The 17,328-nt window shown below is 45.0% G+C and overlaps 1 protein-coding gene across 31 annotated transcripts in view; it reads right to left on the minus strand.

Moving 5' to 3' along the window:
* The window catches only part of ANK3 (ankyrin 3), a 1,328,922-nt gene that overhangs the window by 12,582 nt on the left and 1,299,012 nt on the right, over positions 1 to 17,328 (minus strand). For 27 of the 31 annotated variants that reach the window (XM_063961780.1, XM_063961785.1, XM_063961778.1 and 24 more), the window contains 3 exons: positions 12,352 to 12,480; positions 8,309 to 8,392; positions 8,116 to 8,187 (listed from right to left, as the gene is read on the minus strand). The exons of 1 other annotated variant lie outside the window; for it this stretch is intronic. In XM_063961780.1, the coding sequence (XP_063817850.1) occupies positions 8,116 to 8,187; positions 8,309 to 8,392; positions 12,352 to 12,480 (285 nt within the window). The remainder of the gene's footprint in view (positions 1 to 8,115; positions 8,188 to 8,308; positions 8,393 to 12,351; positions 12,481 to 17,328) is intronic. 3 more of the 31 variants (XM_063961769.1, XM_063961770.1, XM_063961771.1) reach the window with 3 other exon arrangements.

The raw sequence follows: 17,328 nt of genomic DNA on the forward strand, positions 1-17,328 counted from the left end.
GGGGAGACTGGGGAGCACTACTGCAGTGCCAGTTATAGGTTATAGCAGGAGCCAGGAGTACATAATATTATATTAAAATTAAACAGTGCACACTTTTGCTGCAGGAGTGCCACTGCCAGTGTGACTAGTGACCAGTGACCTGACCACCAGTATATATAATATTAGTAGTATACTATCTCTTTATCAACCAGTCTATATATTAGCAGCAGACACAGTACAGTGCGGTAGTTCACGGCTGTGGCTACCTCTGTGTCGGCACTCGGCAGCCCGTCCATAATTGTATATACCACCTAACCGTGGGTTTTTTTTCTTTCTTTATACATACATACTAGTTACGAGTATACTATCTCTTTATCAACCAGTCTATATTAGCAGCAGACACAGTACAGTGCGGTAGTTCACGGCTGTGGCTACCTCTGTGTCGGCACTCGGCAGCCCGTCCATAATTGTATATACCACCTAACCGTGGTTTTTTTTTCTTTCTTTATACATACATACTAGTTACGAGTATACTATCTCTTTATCAACCAGTCTATATTAGCAGCAGACACAGTACAGTGCGGTAGTTCACGGCTGTGGCTACCTCTGTGTCGGCACTCGGCAGCCCGTCCATAATTGTATATACCACCTAACCGTGGTTTTTTTTTCTTTCTTTATACATACATACTAGTTACGAGTATACTATCTCTTTATCAACCAGTCTATATTAGCAGCAGACACAGTACAGTGCGGTAGTTCACGGCTGTGGCTACCTCTGTGTCGGCACTCGGCAGCCCGTCCATAATTGTATATACCACCTAACCGTGGTTTTTTTTTCTTTCTTTATACATACATACTAGTTACGAGTATACTATCTCTTTATCAACCAGTCTATATATTAGCAGCAGACACAGTACAGTGCGGTAGTTCACGGCTGTGGCTACCTCTGTGTCGGCACTCGGCAGCCCGTCCATAATTGTATATACCACCTAACCGTGGTTTTTTTTTCTTTCTTTATACATACATACTAGTTACGAGTATACTATCTCTTTATCAACCAGTCTATATTAGCAGCAGACACAGTACAGTGCGGTAGTTCACGGCTGTGGCTACCTCTGTGTCGGCACTCGGCAGCCCGTCCATAATTGTATATACCACCTAACCGTGGTTTTTTTTTCTTTCTTTATACATACATACTAGTTACGAGTATACTATCTCTTTATCAACCAGTCTATATATTAGCAGCAGACACAGTACAGTGCGGTAGTTCACGGCTGTGGCTACCTCTGTGTCGGCACTCGGCAGCCCGTCGATAATTGTATATACCACCTAACCGTGGTTTTTTTTTCTTTCTTTATACATACATACTAGTTACGAGTATACTATCTCTTTATCAACCAGTCTATATATTAGCAGCAGACACAGTACAGTGCGGTAGTTCACGGCTGTGGCTACCTCTGTGTCGGCACTCGGCAGCCCGTCCATAATTGTATACTAGTATCCAATCCATCCATCTCCATTGTTTACCTGAGGTGCCTTTTAGTTGTGCCTATTAAAATATGGAGAACAAAAATGTTGAGGTTCCAAAATTAGGGAAAGATCAAGATCCACTTCCACCTCGTGCTGAAGCTGCTGCCACTAGTCATGGCCGAGACGATGAAATGCCAGCAACGTCGTCTGCCAAGGCCGATGCCCAATGTCATAGTACAGAGCATGTCAAATCCAAAACACCAAATATCAGTAAAAAAAGGACTCCAAAACCTAAAATAAAATTGTCGGAGGAGAAGCGTAAACTTGCCAATATGCCATTTACCACACGGAGTGGCAAGGAACGGCTGAGGCCCTGGCCTATGTTCATGGCTAGTGGTTCAGCTTCACATGAGGATGGAAGCACTCAGCCTCTCGCTAGAAAAATGAAAAGACTCAAGCTGGCAAAAGCAGCACAGCAAAGAACTGTGCATTCTTCGAAATCCCAAATCCACAAGGAGAGTCCAATTGTGTCGGTTGCGATGCCTGACCTTCCCAACACTGGACGTGAAGAGCATGCGCCTTCCACCATTTGCACGCCCCCTGCAAGTGCTGGAAGGAGCACCCGCAGTCCAGTTCCTGATAGTCAGATTGAAGATGTCAGTGTTGAAGTACACCAGGATGAGGAGGATATGGGTGTTGCTGGCGCTGGGGAGGAAATTGACCAGGAGGATTCTGATGGTGAGGTGGTTTGTTTAAGTCAGGCACCCGGGGAGACACCTGTTGTCCGTGGGAGGAATATGGCCGTTGACATGCCAGGTGAAAATACCAAAAAAATCAGCTCTTCGGTGTGGAGGTATTTCACCAGAAATGCGGACAACAGGTGTCAAGCCGTGTGTTCCCTTTGTCAAGCTGTAATAAGTAGGGGTAAGGACGTTAACCACCTCGGAACATCCTCCCTTATACGTCACCTGCAGCGCATTCATAATAAGTCAGTGACAAGTTCAAAAACTTTGGGTGACAGCGGAAGCAGTCCACTGACCAGTAAATCCCTTCCTCTTGTAACCAAGCTCACGCAAACCACCCCACCAACTCCCTCAGTGTCAATTTCCTCCTTCCCCAGGAATGCCAATAGTCCTGCAGGCCATGTCACTGGCAATTCTGACGAGTCCTCTCCTGCCTGGGATTCCTCCGATGCATCCTTGCGTGTAACGCCTACTGCTGCTGGCGCTGCTGTTGTTGCCGCTGGGAGTCGATGGTCATCCCAGAGGGGAAGTCGTAAGCCCACTTGTACTACTTCCAGTAAGCAATTGACTGTTCAACAGTCCTTTGCGAGGAAGATGAAATATCACAGCAGTCATCCTACTGCAAAGCGGATAACTGAGGCCTTGGCATCCTGGGTGGTGAGAAACGTGGTTCCGGTATCCATCATTACTGCAGAGCCAACTAGAGACTTGTTGGAGGTACTGTGTCCCCGGTACCAAATACCATCTAGGTTCCATTTCTCTAGGCAGGCGATACCGAAAATGTACACAGACCTCAGAAAAAGACTCACCAGTGTCCTAAAAAATGCAGCTGTACCCAATGTCCACTTAACCACGGACATGTGGACAAGTGGAGCAGGGCAGGGTCAGGACTATATGACTGTGACAGCCCACTGGGTAGATGTATGGACTCCCGCCGCAAGAACAGCAGCGGCGGCACCAGTAGCAGCATCTCGCAAACGCCAACTCTTTCCTAGGCAGGCTACGCTTTGTATCACCGGTTTCCAGAATACGCACACAGCTGAAAACCTCTTACGGCAACTGAGGAAGATCATCGCGGAATGGCTTACCCCAATTGGACTCTCCTGTGGATTTGTGGCATCGGACAACGCCAGCAATATTGTGTGTGCATTAAATATGGGCAAATTCCAGCACGTCCCATGTTTTGCACATACCTTGAATTTGGTGGTGCAGAATTTTTTAAAAAACGACAGGGGCGTGCAAGAGATGCTGTCGGTGGCCAGAAGAATTGCGGGACACTTTCGGCGTACAGGCACCACGTACAGAAGACTGGAGCACCACCAAAAACTACTGAACCTGCCCTGCCATCATCTGAAGCAAGAAGTGGTAACGAGGTGGAATTCAACCCTCTATATGCTTCAGAGGTTGGAGGAGCAGCAAAAGGCCATTCAAGCCTATACAATTGAGCACGATATAGTAGGTGGAATGCACCTGTCTCAGGCGCAGTGGAGAATGATTTCAACGTTGTGCAAGGTTCTGATGCCCTTTGAACTTGCCACACGTGAAGTCAGTTCAGACACTGCCAGCCTGAGTCAGGTCATTCCCCTCATCAGGCTTTTGCAGAAGAAGCTGGAGGCATTGAAGAAGGAGCTAAAAGGGAGCGATTCCGCTAGGCATGTGGGACTTGTGGATGCAGCCCTTAATTCGCTTAACAAGGATTCACGGGTGGTCAATCTGTTGAAATCAGAGCACTACATTTTGGCCACCGTGCTCGATCCTAGATTTAAAGCCTACCTTGGATCTCTCTTTCCGGCAGACACAGGTCTGCTGGGGTTGAAAGACCTGCTGGTGACAAAATTGTCAAGTCAAGCGGAACGCGACCTGTCAACATCTCCTCCTTCACATTCTCCCGCAACTGGGGGTGCGAGGAAAAGGCTCAGAATTCCGAGCCCACCCGCTGGCGGTGATGCAGGGCAGTCTGGAGCGACTGCTGATGCTGACATCTGGTCCGGACTGAAGGACCTGACAACGATTACGGACATGTCGTCTACTGTCACTGCATATGATTCTCTCAACATTGATAGAATGGTGGAGGATTATATGAGTGACCGCATCCAAGTAGGCACGTCACACAGTCCGTACTTATACTGGCAGGAAAAAGAGGCAATTTGGAGGCCCTTGCACAAACTGGCTTTATTCTACCTAAGTTGCCCTCCCACAAGTGTGTACTCCGAAAGAGTGTTTAGTGCCGCCGCTCACCTTGTCAGCAATCGGCGTACAAGGTTACATCCAGAAAATGTGGAGAAGATGATGTTCATTAAAATGAATTATAATCAATTCCTCCGCGGAGACATTGACCAGCAGCAATTGCCTCCACAAAGTACACAGGGAGCTGAGATGGTGGATTCCAGTGGGGACGAATTGATAATCTGTGAGGAGGGGGATGTACACGGTGATATATCGGAGGGTGAAGATGAGGTGGACATCTTGCCTCTGTAGAGCCAGTTTGTGCAAGGAGAGATTAATTGCTTCTTTTTTGGGGGGGGTCCAAACCAACCCGTCATATCAGTCACAGTCGTGTGGCAGACCCTGTCACTGAAATGATGGGTTGGTTAAAGTGTGCATGTCCTGTTTTGTTTATACAACATAAGGGTGGGTGGGAGGGCCCAAGGACAATTCCATCTTGCACCTCTTTTTTCTTTTCTTTTTCTTTGCATCATGTGCTGATTGGGGAGGGTTTTTTGGAAGGGACATCCTGCGTGACACTGCAGTGCCACTCCTAGATGGGCCCGGTGTTTGTGTCGGCCACTAGGGTCGCTAATCTTACTCACACAGTCAGCTACCTCATTGCGCCTCTTTTTTTCTTTGCGTCATGTGCTGTTTGGGGAGGGTTTTTTGGAAGGGACATCCTGCGTGACACTGCAGTGCCACTCCTAGATGGGCCCGGTGTTTGTGTCGGCCACTAGGGTCGCTAATCTTACTCACACAGCTACCTCATTGCGCCTCTTTTTTTCTTTGCGTCATGTGCTGTTTGGGGAGGGTTTTTTGGAAGGGACATCCTGCGTGACACTGCAGTGCCACTCCTAGATGGGCCCGGTGTTTGTGTCGGCCACTAGGGTCGCTAATCTTACTCACACAGTCAGCTACCTCATTGCGCCTCTTTTTTTCTTTGCGTCATGTGCTGTTTGGGGAGGGTTTTTTGGAAGGGCCATCCTGCGTGACACTGCAGTGCCACTCCTAGATGGGCCCGGTGTTTGTGTCGGCCACTAGGGTCGCTAATCTTACTCACACAGCTACCTCATTGCGCCTCTTTTTTTCTTTGCGTCATGTGCTGTTTGGGGAGGGTTTTTTGGAAGGGACATCCTGCGTGACACTGCAGTGCCACTCCTAGATGGGCCCGGTGTTTGTGTCGGCCACTAGGGTCGCTTATCTTACTCACACAGCGACCTCGGTGCAAATTTTAGGACTAAAAATAATATTGTGAGGTGTGAGGTATTCAGAATAGACTGAAAATGAGTGTAAATTATGGTTTTTGAGGTTAATAATACTTTGGGATCAAAATGACCCCCAAATTCTATGATTTAAGCTGTTTTTTAGTGTTTTTTGAAAAAAACACCCGAATCCAAAACACACCCGAATCCGACAAAAAAAATTCGGTGAGGTTTTGCCAAAACGCGTTCGAACCCAAAACACCGCCGCGGAACCGAACCCAAAACCAAAACACAAAACCCGAAAAATTTCAGGCGCTCATCTCTAGTTCAATTACAGACCGCAGGCTGCACTTAACCAGATTTATGTTCCAGTCTGAGGGAGGTTCGAGCAAAAATCTGCAGTAAGTGCCCTTATTGCAAGTGCCACAAATGCGTTAACCAATAGCTTTGGGTATTTATCACGGATCCTATGGGTTAATGAGCGTTAGCTGCAATTTTACGGCACAACAAAAAGGGGCTATAATTGAATAGTTCTGGGGGTAAAAGTCTGGTGCTACCATCCTTTTCCTCACACGGTAAATTGACAAGACTAACTGAATCCGGCCCATAGTCTTCATTCTGTTGGCTCCAAAGAATTATTCAGATATCGATCTGAGTGACTACAGGAAATCCCATATTTTCTCTTCAGCAACCTGCTGGCCAGAAGCCAGTTCATTAGCAAAGCTGAGTAACAAGGTCTGTACCAAAATAATGGTGACACTTATTCCAGAAGGGTGGCACTTCATATACCGGCTGTCGGGATCCTGGCGCTCACCATACCGATGCCATAATCCCGAACGCCGGTATACCGACAAGTATTCTCCCTCTTGGGGTGTCCACAACACCCCAGAGGGAGAATAAATAGCGTGTCGCACATAGCGCGCCACCATGCCCGCAGCATGGCTAGCCCGCAAAGGGCTCTTTTGCACTCACCACGCTGCCGGCATTCCAGCGGTCGGGATCCTGGTGCCAGTATGCTGGGCGCCGGGGATCCCAAGCGCCAGGGAAACATACTACACCCATTCCAGAGGCATATACTATAGCCATACAGTGTTCTGCCTCACTTATGTAATGTGTGCATTTACAACTTCACTGTAATATTAGAAAACTAAATAATAGAGGAAGTCAGGAGATAATCAGCAATTGTAATCGAGATTTTCATAGTGGTAGAGGGCACATTAGATCATTTGATTTATTGAGCATAGTACTTATAACAAGATTGACTTTGGTGAGGGTCGTAAGCAGGTGAGAGCAGAAATGTATCTGCAGACTATTGAAAAATCTGATCCATATCACCAGTCGCACAACAGATATCACAAGTTATCAGGTTAGAGAATAACATAACCATGAATATTCTGCAGAAGACTCCTCATAGGTTCCTACCTCTGTGCAACCTTTCTATAGTCACATTAGTGTACACATGAGTGGCTACAACAGCCAATTGTCAACCGTATGTTATATTGTCTTGTCTGTCCTTAAAACATTTAATATAAGGAAATATCCTTTACAATATGTTGCAATGTACGAGCATCTTTTAAAGGTAAATAAGTATTAACAGAATTAATAGCAATACTTACCAAAGAGCCATGTTTCAATATGGACATCATTGTATCTGCACTTTACCTCTTTACCGGCTATATACATATTTCTAGAGTATTTCAATGTATTCCCAGCTTCCCGATAGGCTGGTTTTACATTATAGTTGTTTACCAGATGTATGCTGTGATAAGCAGGGCAGTAGATAGCATGGCCGGGCCCAGGTACTTTTCAAGGGGCATGGCCTAATTATGGGAGGCGTGGCACTTCACATTTACAAAAAAATACAGTAAAAAATAGTACTTTAAGTGCTTCCCTTTTTAAACAACAAATGTGACGAGGACAAGAAATTTGAACACCTGAAAGGAGGAACTTACATCTGCCTCATCAACACTGTTCAATTGTATGAGGACTGATATTTGTAAGAAAGAATTCTCAAGTCAGAGAACGGTTTGGTGATTCTTGGTTGAAGGATTGTTTTTACAAAAACATTTGTATAGTGGTGGTAGCGCCTTTGAGATACACCGATTGTTCCTTTTCTGTATGACTGTAATCCTGATTGGGTAGAACTTGGTTGTCTGATTGGGCTCCTGGAATTAGCACATTTCACTTGAGCCCGTATTCACCTCTTACCCATATATTGTCACAGTATACTGATATAACACAATACAGTATAAGGCATATAGCCTAGAAGATGGAACCTAGTAATTGTATGACGTAGTGATACCGATAGTTGTAGCGTCAACTCAAATTAACAAGTCACACAATATAGAGAGGTAAACTATTGTGATAAATAAAAAGCCAAGCATCTAGGACACACTAGTAAGCACAAACCAAGCTGTTGCACACACTTCTGTATGTACTTGTTACAAATTATCATAATACTTGGCACACAGCAAATGAAAGCATATTTCAGCACGACAAACTGAATTACTTGCCCCAACAGTTACAGTTCCACCAATGTTTTTGTCTTGTGGAACCATAACACGTCTCACGACTTTCCGCGTTACCTATGAAAAGCAGGTACATTAACTTTGGTGTCTAAAATTAAGTTGAGAAAACAAAACTCTTTATTGCACAAAAAGTGTCACCCTTAGACAGAGAAGATTCAGGACATAGAATAACATTTACTTTTTTTGTGATGATGTTGCCTTCTTCATCTGTATACTGCTCTTCCGTAACAGATTCCCCAGGAATGTTTTTAGCTTCCTCCCCCTAAAGAGTGTCAGATCATTACATCAATCATGCATCTTAATTCCTATACACAGCACACCAGGCATGCAGGGTAGTGAAATAAAACGCAAGCAGTAGGGCATCATGCCAAATCAAGGTCAGGTCAAATTGGTAATCTGGAGGTAAACACTGCACAATGCATTACCGGTGTACTGCCAACCCACGCGTTTTACCCTGCATACTACATGACAAAAGGGCAACTGTAATGGTTGATGGAAAGATCATTGGTGTTTGGTTCATGTCGGTGCTATAAAATGGTAATGACATTCATTGCAAATTCAGCAACTCTTTGCTTATTCAGAGCTTTTTCTGCACCTCTGCTATCTTACAGTCAAACTTAAACGGCTGGTTCAATTAATGATGACTGATCTCCTGGTGACTGATATTTCTGGTACGCACTGACAATGCGCCTGATTCAGAGATGGACGCAATGATGATGTTGGGAGTGGAGGGATGTTTGTGCATCTAAGTCCTGCTGCGCATGTGCTGCGATGGTCTTGCGATTGAGCTTGCAGTGTGGGTTCCCTTGCAAAATGGCAGGTAGAGATCGTTTGTGGCCAGTAACAGGGTACTCAAGCACAGGCATGTCACAACCGTTTTGGGGGCATTTAACAGTTTGCAACTGGGATCCCATATATGCAATTAAGTGGTTCCAGCATCTTACTTCCTGCAGCCATACTGCACGGTTGTAGGATTACCCGGTTGTAGGATTAATGACTGATGTGGGTCCGATGGTCGCATCTTCCTACACAAGAAAGAAGATCTAATATGCCTCCAGTGGTCTTAAAAATCTAGGCTGCTACAACATTTGCACATTTTCATGCAGCCGCCATGTACGGAATTGCGGCTGTGAAGGCATTTGCGTCCATCTCTGGATTAGGCCCACTGTCCACAACGCTGGGCTGACAATGAGCACTGCTAGGTGCGTCCACATATTTGAGATATTTCACCATTTTGTTACATTTATTTAGTATGCAGCATAGATATTACAATGCTTCTTCTCACAACTTTCACACTCAGGAACAGATGTACTAACACTTGGAGAAAGATAAAGTGGAGAGTGTACCAAACAAATAGCTTCGACAGTAACTGTCATTTTTTAAACACAGCCTGTAACATGGCAGTTAGGAGCTGATTGGCTGGTACTTTATCTCGGTCCACTTTATCACTCTCCAAGGCTTAGTACATCTCCCCCTTAATGAGGCAATCAAAATAGGGAAAACTATCAGCAGCATCAATACCAAGATGATGCATAGAAAGCCATGTGGCAAAAATGCGTTGAGGTAAATTTTAGAACATGTGATATCAGTACAGATGGTGTAAAGGGTTAACATTACTGCCTCACAGCACTGAGGTCCTGGAATCGATTCCCGCCACGGCCCTAACTGTGTGGAGTTTGTATATTCTCCCTGTGCTTGCATTGGTTTTCCCCCAGGTGCTCTGAATTCCTCCCACAATCAATCAAAACACTGGCAGGTTAATTGGCTCCTGACAAAAATGAACCTAAGTGTGTATGTGGTAGGGAACAGATTGTAAGCTACACTGGGGCAGGGACTGATGTGAATGGCCAAATATTCTCTGTAAAGCGCCGTGGAATATGTGTGCGCTATATAAATAACTGGTAATCAATAATTAGGACCTTTAAAGCATAACTGTCCTATAGGCAGGAATAAAATATTCATATTCAATATAAATTCACTTATATTGGAATCTTTAGACCCTGGTGACATCAATGAGGAACGTCACTAGTTCTTAGTGAATCAGCCAAACACTAGCTAGGCCCAGAAAATGTATTCTGCTACACCGTATGCAGGTGATATGCGCAGATCATGTATGCATAGCATCCTTAATCCACCATATTAGTATTTACCTTATTAAAGGCCTGGATATGCTGTGTACATCAGTAGATTCATACGACAGAAGGTCCTATCAAGGCTTCTAAACTGATAATACTAATAAATATAGAACTTGGAAAATATACTTAACGTGGAAAAAAGGTTACAAGTCATAAAGATTATCAACGAGTTGGGTACGGGATGCCAGGGCTTGGAGCGCAGACAGTCAGAAGGCCGAAAGCAGCATCCTGACGTGCAGAATCCAGACACCTGCTAAGTACATCTGCTAACCCTCTCCCCCCCACCCCTACCCATAACCCTCTGTACCTGCAGCCTAACCATCCCTCCCCCTAGTGCCTAACTCTCCCCTCCTGCAGAGTAACCCTTAGCTGTAACCCCTCAGTGCTTAACCCTAAGCCTCCCGCTTTAGTACCTAACCCCCCTCCCACCTCCCTGCAGCCTAACCCTAACCTCTCCTATGCTGTCTAAACTCCCCCCCCCCCCCCCCCCATGGCCTAGCCCTAACCAGTCCCATCTTGCTTACGTTTGGGATGCCAACAGTTGGGATTCTGGTATCTGCATTGTGAGCGGTGTTGGAGTTCCAGCGCCGGTTTTCTGACCAGTGTCAGGAAACTGGAGTCAATATTCAAACTGCCGGTATGCCGAATGTATCCCTTATCAACCATAGGCAGCACTTCCTTCACCAAAACCCCATATATGGTTCTATTTGTATGGATGTCCCATAAATCCTGAAAGTGATACAGCAGCAGACTTAGGGGTTTATTTACTAAAACTTGGAGAGAGATAAATGTCCAACAAACCAGCTCCTGTCATTTTTCAAATACAGGGGTAGATGTATTATCTGCCACTACGAGGTATAGCGGGATCTGCAGACATTGTGTGCCACAGATACCGCATGCCCGGATGTAAGACGCGCGTGGTGTCTGTTCAATGCCTGTGCCGGCTGATGTATGAACGGTCATTCAGACTGGGCATAAAAAAAACAATAACATATCTTATTTTCATTGAGCCACGGGTGGCGCTGGGGGGAATTTGACCGATGCATGTGCAGTATTCATGGAAGAGCCAGCCAGTGACAGCCTCACGCAGAGTGAGATTTGCCAGTCAGGAGAATTAATACTCTCCCTCTTCAGCAAAGTCCATAATCATACATGCTGCCATTACAGGAACTGGCTTCACCACGCAGCAGGTCCTTACAAATAACGAGAGAAAGGGCAGAAATGATACACAGCCTGTAACATGGCAGTTAGGAGCTGATTGGCTGGCACTTTATCTCTCTCCAAGGCTTAGTAAATAGGGAGGTGATTCATTTACCCTGATATTCAGGTCCTGCACAGGAATGTGAACGCCTCTGCCTCATAGACAAGCAGAGGCATTCACTGGGAGGGGCGGGGGCCGGCGGGGTCGTGCCACCCCTCTTTTACGAGAGTTGCAAGGACAAGAACTCTGCCATGAGTCGCAAGCCGCCTTGTGGGTTAGGATTAATCAGCCTGCCGTCGCAGAAGAACATTGTGTCTGGTGGTTGCGATGGTCATCTCAGATGCAATCGCATCGCAATTTCAGAAAGAAGTGGTATGCACCTCCTCCTGCATTTGCATTGCTAAGGGGTAGCTTTGTAATTGCATTCCCTAGTGAATTAGGCCCAACATCCCTTTGTTTAATGGCCTATCAGCAGCTGACATGTGCCAGTCAGAAGTCAGCATTTCTGGCACAACCAATGAGAACTGCAAGCTTAAAGTGTCTTATTTCTTATATTATAATCATCTGTTAATATTCAATTGAAATGTTAGTGTCAGCAGCTGTCTAACAACATCTGTGTAAGAATGTGATGTGTATGTCTGTTTTATTACTAGCAATACACTATGCCAGAAAGGTTGGCATCTAATTACATATTATAACTTTAGGATACTAAAAAAGTTTACATATCCAAAAAAATTATATAATAATAATATTAATAAATTAATATAAGGGCCATTCAATAAAACATGCTTAGTATGTAAGACATTTTTAAACAGCAAATGTCAAAGCCATGACAGTAGAAACTCCATGCTGTAGCCTCTGCAGTAAGCCAGCCGTACGCGATACCTTGTAAATCAAGCGCCGCCGAGTAATTTTCGTTGTGACTCTTCGTTCCTCATCTGAGCTCGACTCACTCTCATATTCACTGTCACTAGAATCCTGATAAATGCATTTTAGGCAAGTTTTACCAGTAGACTTAAAAGAAAAAAAAAGTTTTATCTATGAAACATGAAGGAAATATAGTGATTATTATTACTATTATTATTGTTATTTTGATGTTTCAGAGAAGATATATATAAGTGGTCAAAGCAGCAGCTATAGTTATTTTGATTATATGTGCAGCCTAATATCCAGCTTAACTAAGTTATTAAAAGTATCCAGCCTACCTCAATATAGCGGAATTAATTACATAAAAACTGCCCATGCCATAAGGTATCTGGGCAGCATTGTGTGTACTATATACTCACTGTGCACATGGCACACCACACATAGTAATGTGTATATGATCCAATACGGATATGCCTAGCTGACTGTGTGATAATAATAGTTTCATGACTTCCACGCCTCTCCTCATAAGATGATGCCATGGTCACACATTTACAGAATCTCATCTGTAAATAAAGTCTCTAGTATTCCAGAGTATTTTCCAGGTAGAGAGAAATAGAACCTGCAAATGAACAATGGCCACCATTACCAACATATATAGCTGTAATGCCTACCCAGTCAACATGGGTCCTGTTAATCACACAGATTGATAGCAGCCATGTTACATAATGATCCTATCTAATTTCTTTCTTTCTAATTTCCTATCTATTATGGGGCATTGTGACTGTTTTGAGTTACAGCTAAGCAGAAAACTTGGTTAATTGCCCAGAGTGCGTGAGCAGCATTCAAACATAATAGAGACCAAGATGAGAGCTTGAAGTTGTTACACATTTGTTTTTAACACTAACTACTTTAGACATAGTTGTGAAGTGCCTCTCCTTATAATTTTCCTATGTATTTAAAAGCATTATGGCTGGTCCGATTTAGGTAAGCATTCAAGAACAATAATCCCCAACATGGTAAGTGTACTGAACTTGCCCACAATTCAAGTGCTCCAGTCCAGGAGTTCCAAGTGAAGGGGGAGTGGTGATGTGATTTGTGTCATCATGTCCCAGCCCACTTCAATAATGGAAGGGGCGGGGATCCAGGTGCTCCGTTCTGTCAGGATAGTGTTCCAGACATTCTAAGATAGTCAGCACCTATGACTTAATGATCATTGTATTTTATTTTCAAAGCTCCTGACCAATTTCTATAAACATAAAGCCCACACAATAGCAACAGCTACAGTAAGCCACATATTGCTGTAATGTAGCAATAGTATATTGCCAGGGCAACTGAGTGATACACAGACTCCACTGCAGTACTGGCCAGGAGCGGTCAGAGATAACTTACCATTAGGCCAGCCATGCAGCTAGCCAGCGATGACCCTTTGACAGGTAGAAGCTTTGCACCATGCTGATGTTTATTAACACCTTTGTCTATAAGCCTTCAAATGCAAAACCATTTTAATTCAGTAATGAAGAACAGACCATTTCAGAGCGCATCCATTACATTAAACCCCTCAGCATACTTACCTACCTTTTGCTGCTACCCTCAGGGAGATCATGGAGGGCAAATCCCAGGTGCCGATGTGGGTAGGTGTGGTAACACAATTTGTATCATTGCTGCATCACACAGTGGGGTTACAATGATGATGAGGAAGTAGGTGAGATAATTCCAAAGTTGGGAAGTCTCCTGAACATTCTGCGAGAACAGCATGTCCAGCAACCTGATAAACCCAATCACTAGCACTGTTGGAATCTAAGCATCAGACCAAACCCCTAACACAGATTTCTTAAGACACAGCTACAGATATGGGAAGTATTCCTGCTGTGACGCCCTGTAAAGTCTTGTTGGACCACCAAAAGAACCACAAGTGGTTAGGAAACAGCTGGATCCATTTGAAAACATTTGCATTTTACTTACAGAATATTAACAATGCTGTATGTAACATTACACAGGTAAAAGCTAGTAGATAAATGGAAAGTTCACTGTATATTTAAAAAAATGTATCCAAAAACCATAAAAATGTGCCACATACATGCAAGTGAGAGAAGAAACACTGACACTTTCTCATTTAAAGGTTTCTAAAGCTAACAGAAATATGGTTCATTGCATTGCAGGCAATGTCCTCTGTGAGTATTTTATATATACTTGCTTCACACATATGAGCAGGATAGAGCGCTAATTGTCTTTACATGGTCTGTGGCACCTTATAAATAAACAATGATAATAAGAATTTACTTACCGATAATTCTATTTCTCGGAGTCCGTAGTGGATGCTGGGGTTCCTGAAAGGACCATGGGGAATAGCGGCTCCGCAGGAGACAGGGCACAAAAAGTAAAGCTTTTACAGGTCAGGTGGTGTGCACTGGCTCCTCCCCCCATGACCCTCCTCCAGACTCCAGTTAGGTACTGTGCCCGGACGAGCGTACACAATAAGGGAGGATTTTGAATCCCGGGTAAGACTCATACCAGCCACACCAATCACACCGTACAACTTGTGATCTAAACCCAGTTAACAGTATGATAACAGAGGAGCCTCTGAAAGATGGCTCCCTAAACAAAATAACCCGAAATAGTTAACAATAACTATGTACAAGTCTTGCAGATAATCCGCACTTGGGATGGGCGCCCAGCATCCACTACGGACTCCGAGAAATAGAATTATCGGTAAGTAAATTCTTATTTTCTCTATCGTCCTAAGTGGATGCTGGGGTTCCTGAAAGGACCATGGGGATTATACCAAAGCTCCCAAACGGGCGGGAAAGTGCGGATGACTCTGCAGCACCGAATGAGAGAACTCCAGGTCCTCTTTTGCCAGGGTATCAAATTTGTAAAATTTTACAAACGTGTTCTCCCCTGACCACGTAGCTGCTCGGCAGAGTTGTAATGCCGAGACCCCTCGGGCAGCCGCCCAGGATGAGCCCACCTTCCTTGTGGAATGGGCCTTAACAGAATTAGGCTGTGGTAGGCCTGCCACAGAATGTGCAAGTTGAATCGTGTTACAAATCCAACGAGCAATCGACTGCTTAGAAGCAGGTGCACCCAACTTGTTGGGTGCATACAGTATAAACAGCGAGTCAGATTTTCTGACTCCAGCCGTCCTTGAAATGTATATCTTTAAAGCTCTGACAACGTCCAACAACTTGGAGTCTTCCAAGTCGTTTGTAGCCGCAGGCACTACAATAGGCTGGTTCAGGTGAAACGCTGACACCACCTTCGGGAGAAAATGCGGACGCGTCCGCAGCTCTGCCCTATCTGAATGGAAACTTAAATAAGGACTTTTATAAGATAAAGCCGCCAGTTCTGATACTCTCCTGGCCGAAGCCAGGGCCAGTAACATAGTCACTTTCCATGTGAGATATTTCAAATCCACCTTCTTAAATGGTTCAAACCAATGGGATTTGAGGAAATCTAAAACTACATTTAGATCCCACGGTGCCACCGGAGGCACCACAGGAGGTTGTATATGCAGTACTCCTTTGACAAAAGTCTGGACCTCAGGAACTGAGGCCAATTCTTTTTGGAAGAATATAGACAGGGCCGAAATTTGAACCTTAATAGATCCCAATTTGAGACCCATAGACAATCCTGATTGCAGGAAATGTAGGAAACGACCCAGTTGAAATTCCTTCGTCGGAGCATTCCGACCCTCGCACCATGCCACATATTTCCGCCAAATGCGGTGATAATGCTTTGCGGTGACTTCTTTCCTTGCCTTAATCAAGGTAGGAATGACTTCTTCAGGAATGCCTTTTTCTTTTAGAATCTGGCGTTCAACCGCCATGCCGTCAAACGCAGCCGCGGTAAGTCTTGAAAAAGACAAGGACCCTGCTGAGGCAGGTCCCTTCTCAGAGGTAGAGGCCACGGATCGTCCGTGACCATCTCTTGAAGTTCCGGGTACCAAGTCCTTCTTGGCCAATCCGGAGCCACTAGTATCGTTCTTACTCCTCTTTGCCGTATAATCCTCAATACCTTTGGTATGAGAGGCAGAGGAGGAAACACATATACCGACTGGTACACCCAAGGTGTTACCAGCGCATCCACAGCTATTGCCTGCGGATCTCTTGACCTGGCGCAATACCTGTCCAGTTTTTTGTTGAGGCGAGACGCCATCATGTCCACCATTGGTTTTTCCCAACGGTTTATTATCATGAGGAAAACTTCTGAATGAAGTCCCCACTCTCCCGGGTGAAGATCGTGTCTGCTGAGGAAGTCTGCTTCCCAGTTGTCCACGTCCGGGATGAATACTGCTGACAATGCTATCACGTGATTCTCCGCCCAGCGAAGGATCCTGGCAGCTTCTGCCATTGCACTCCTGCTTCTTGTGCCGCCCTGTCTGTTTACATGGGCGACTGCCGTGATGTTGTCCGACTGGATCAACACCGGTCTTCCTTGAAGCAGAGGTTCCGCCTGGTTTAGAGCATTGTAGATTGCTCTTAGTTCCAGAATGTTTATGTGAAGAGACTTTTCCAGGCTCGTCCACACTCCCTGGAAGTTTCTTCCCTGTGTGACTGCTCCCCAGCCTCTCAGGCTGGCGTCCGTGGTCACCAGGATCCAATCCTGTATGCCGAATCTGCGGCCCTCCAGTAGATGAGCCTCCTGCAACCACCACAGAAGAGATACCCTTGTCCTTGGAGACAGGGTTATCCGCTGATGCATCTGAAGATGCGATCCGGACCATTCGTCCAGCAAATCTCCCTGAAAATGTTTTGCGTGAGATCTGCCGAATGGAATCGCTTCGTAAGAAGCCACCATTTTTCCCAGGCCTCCTGTGCATTAATGCACTGATACTTGGCCTGGTTTTAGGAGGTTTCTGACTAGGTCGGATAACTCCCTGGCTTTCCCCTCCAGGAGAAATACCTTTTTCTGGACTATGCCCAGAATCATTCCTGGGAACAGCAGACGTATCATCGGAAAACACAGCTGCGATTTTTGGAATATTTAGAATCCACT

The sequence above is a fragment of the Pseudophryne corroboree genome, chromosome 3 (assembly GCF_028390025.1).
Source record: "Pseudophryne corroboree isolate aPseCor3 chromosome 3, aPseCor3.hap2, whole genome shotgun sequence".
NCBI lineage: Eukaryota > Metazoa > Chordata > Amphibia > Anura > Myobatrachidae > Pseudophryne > Pseudophryne corroboree.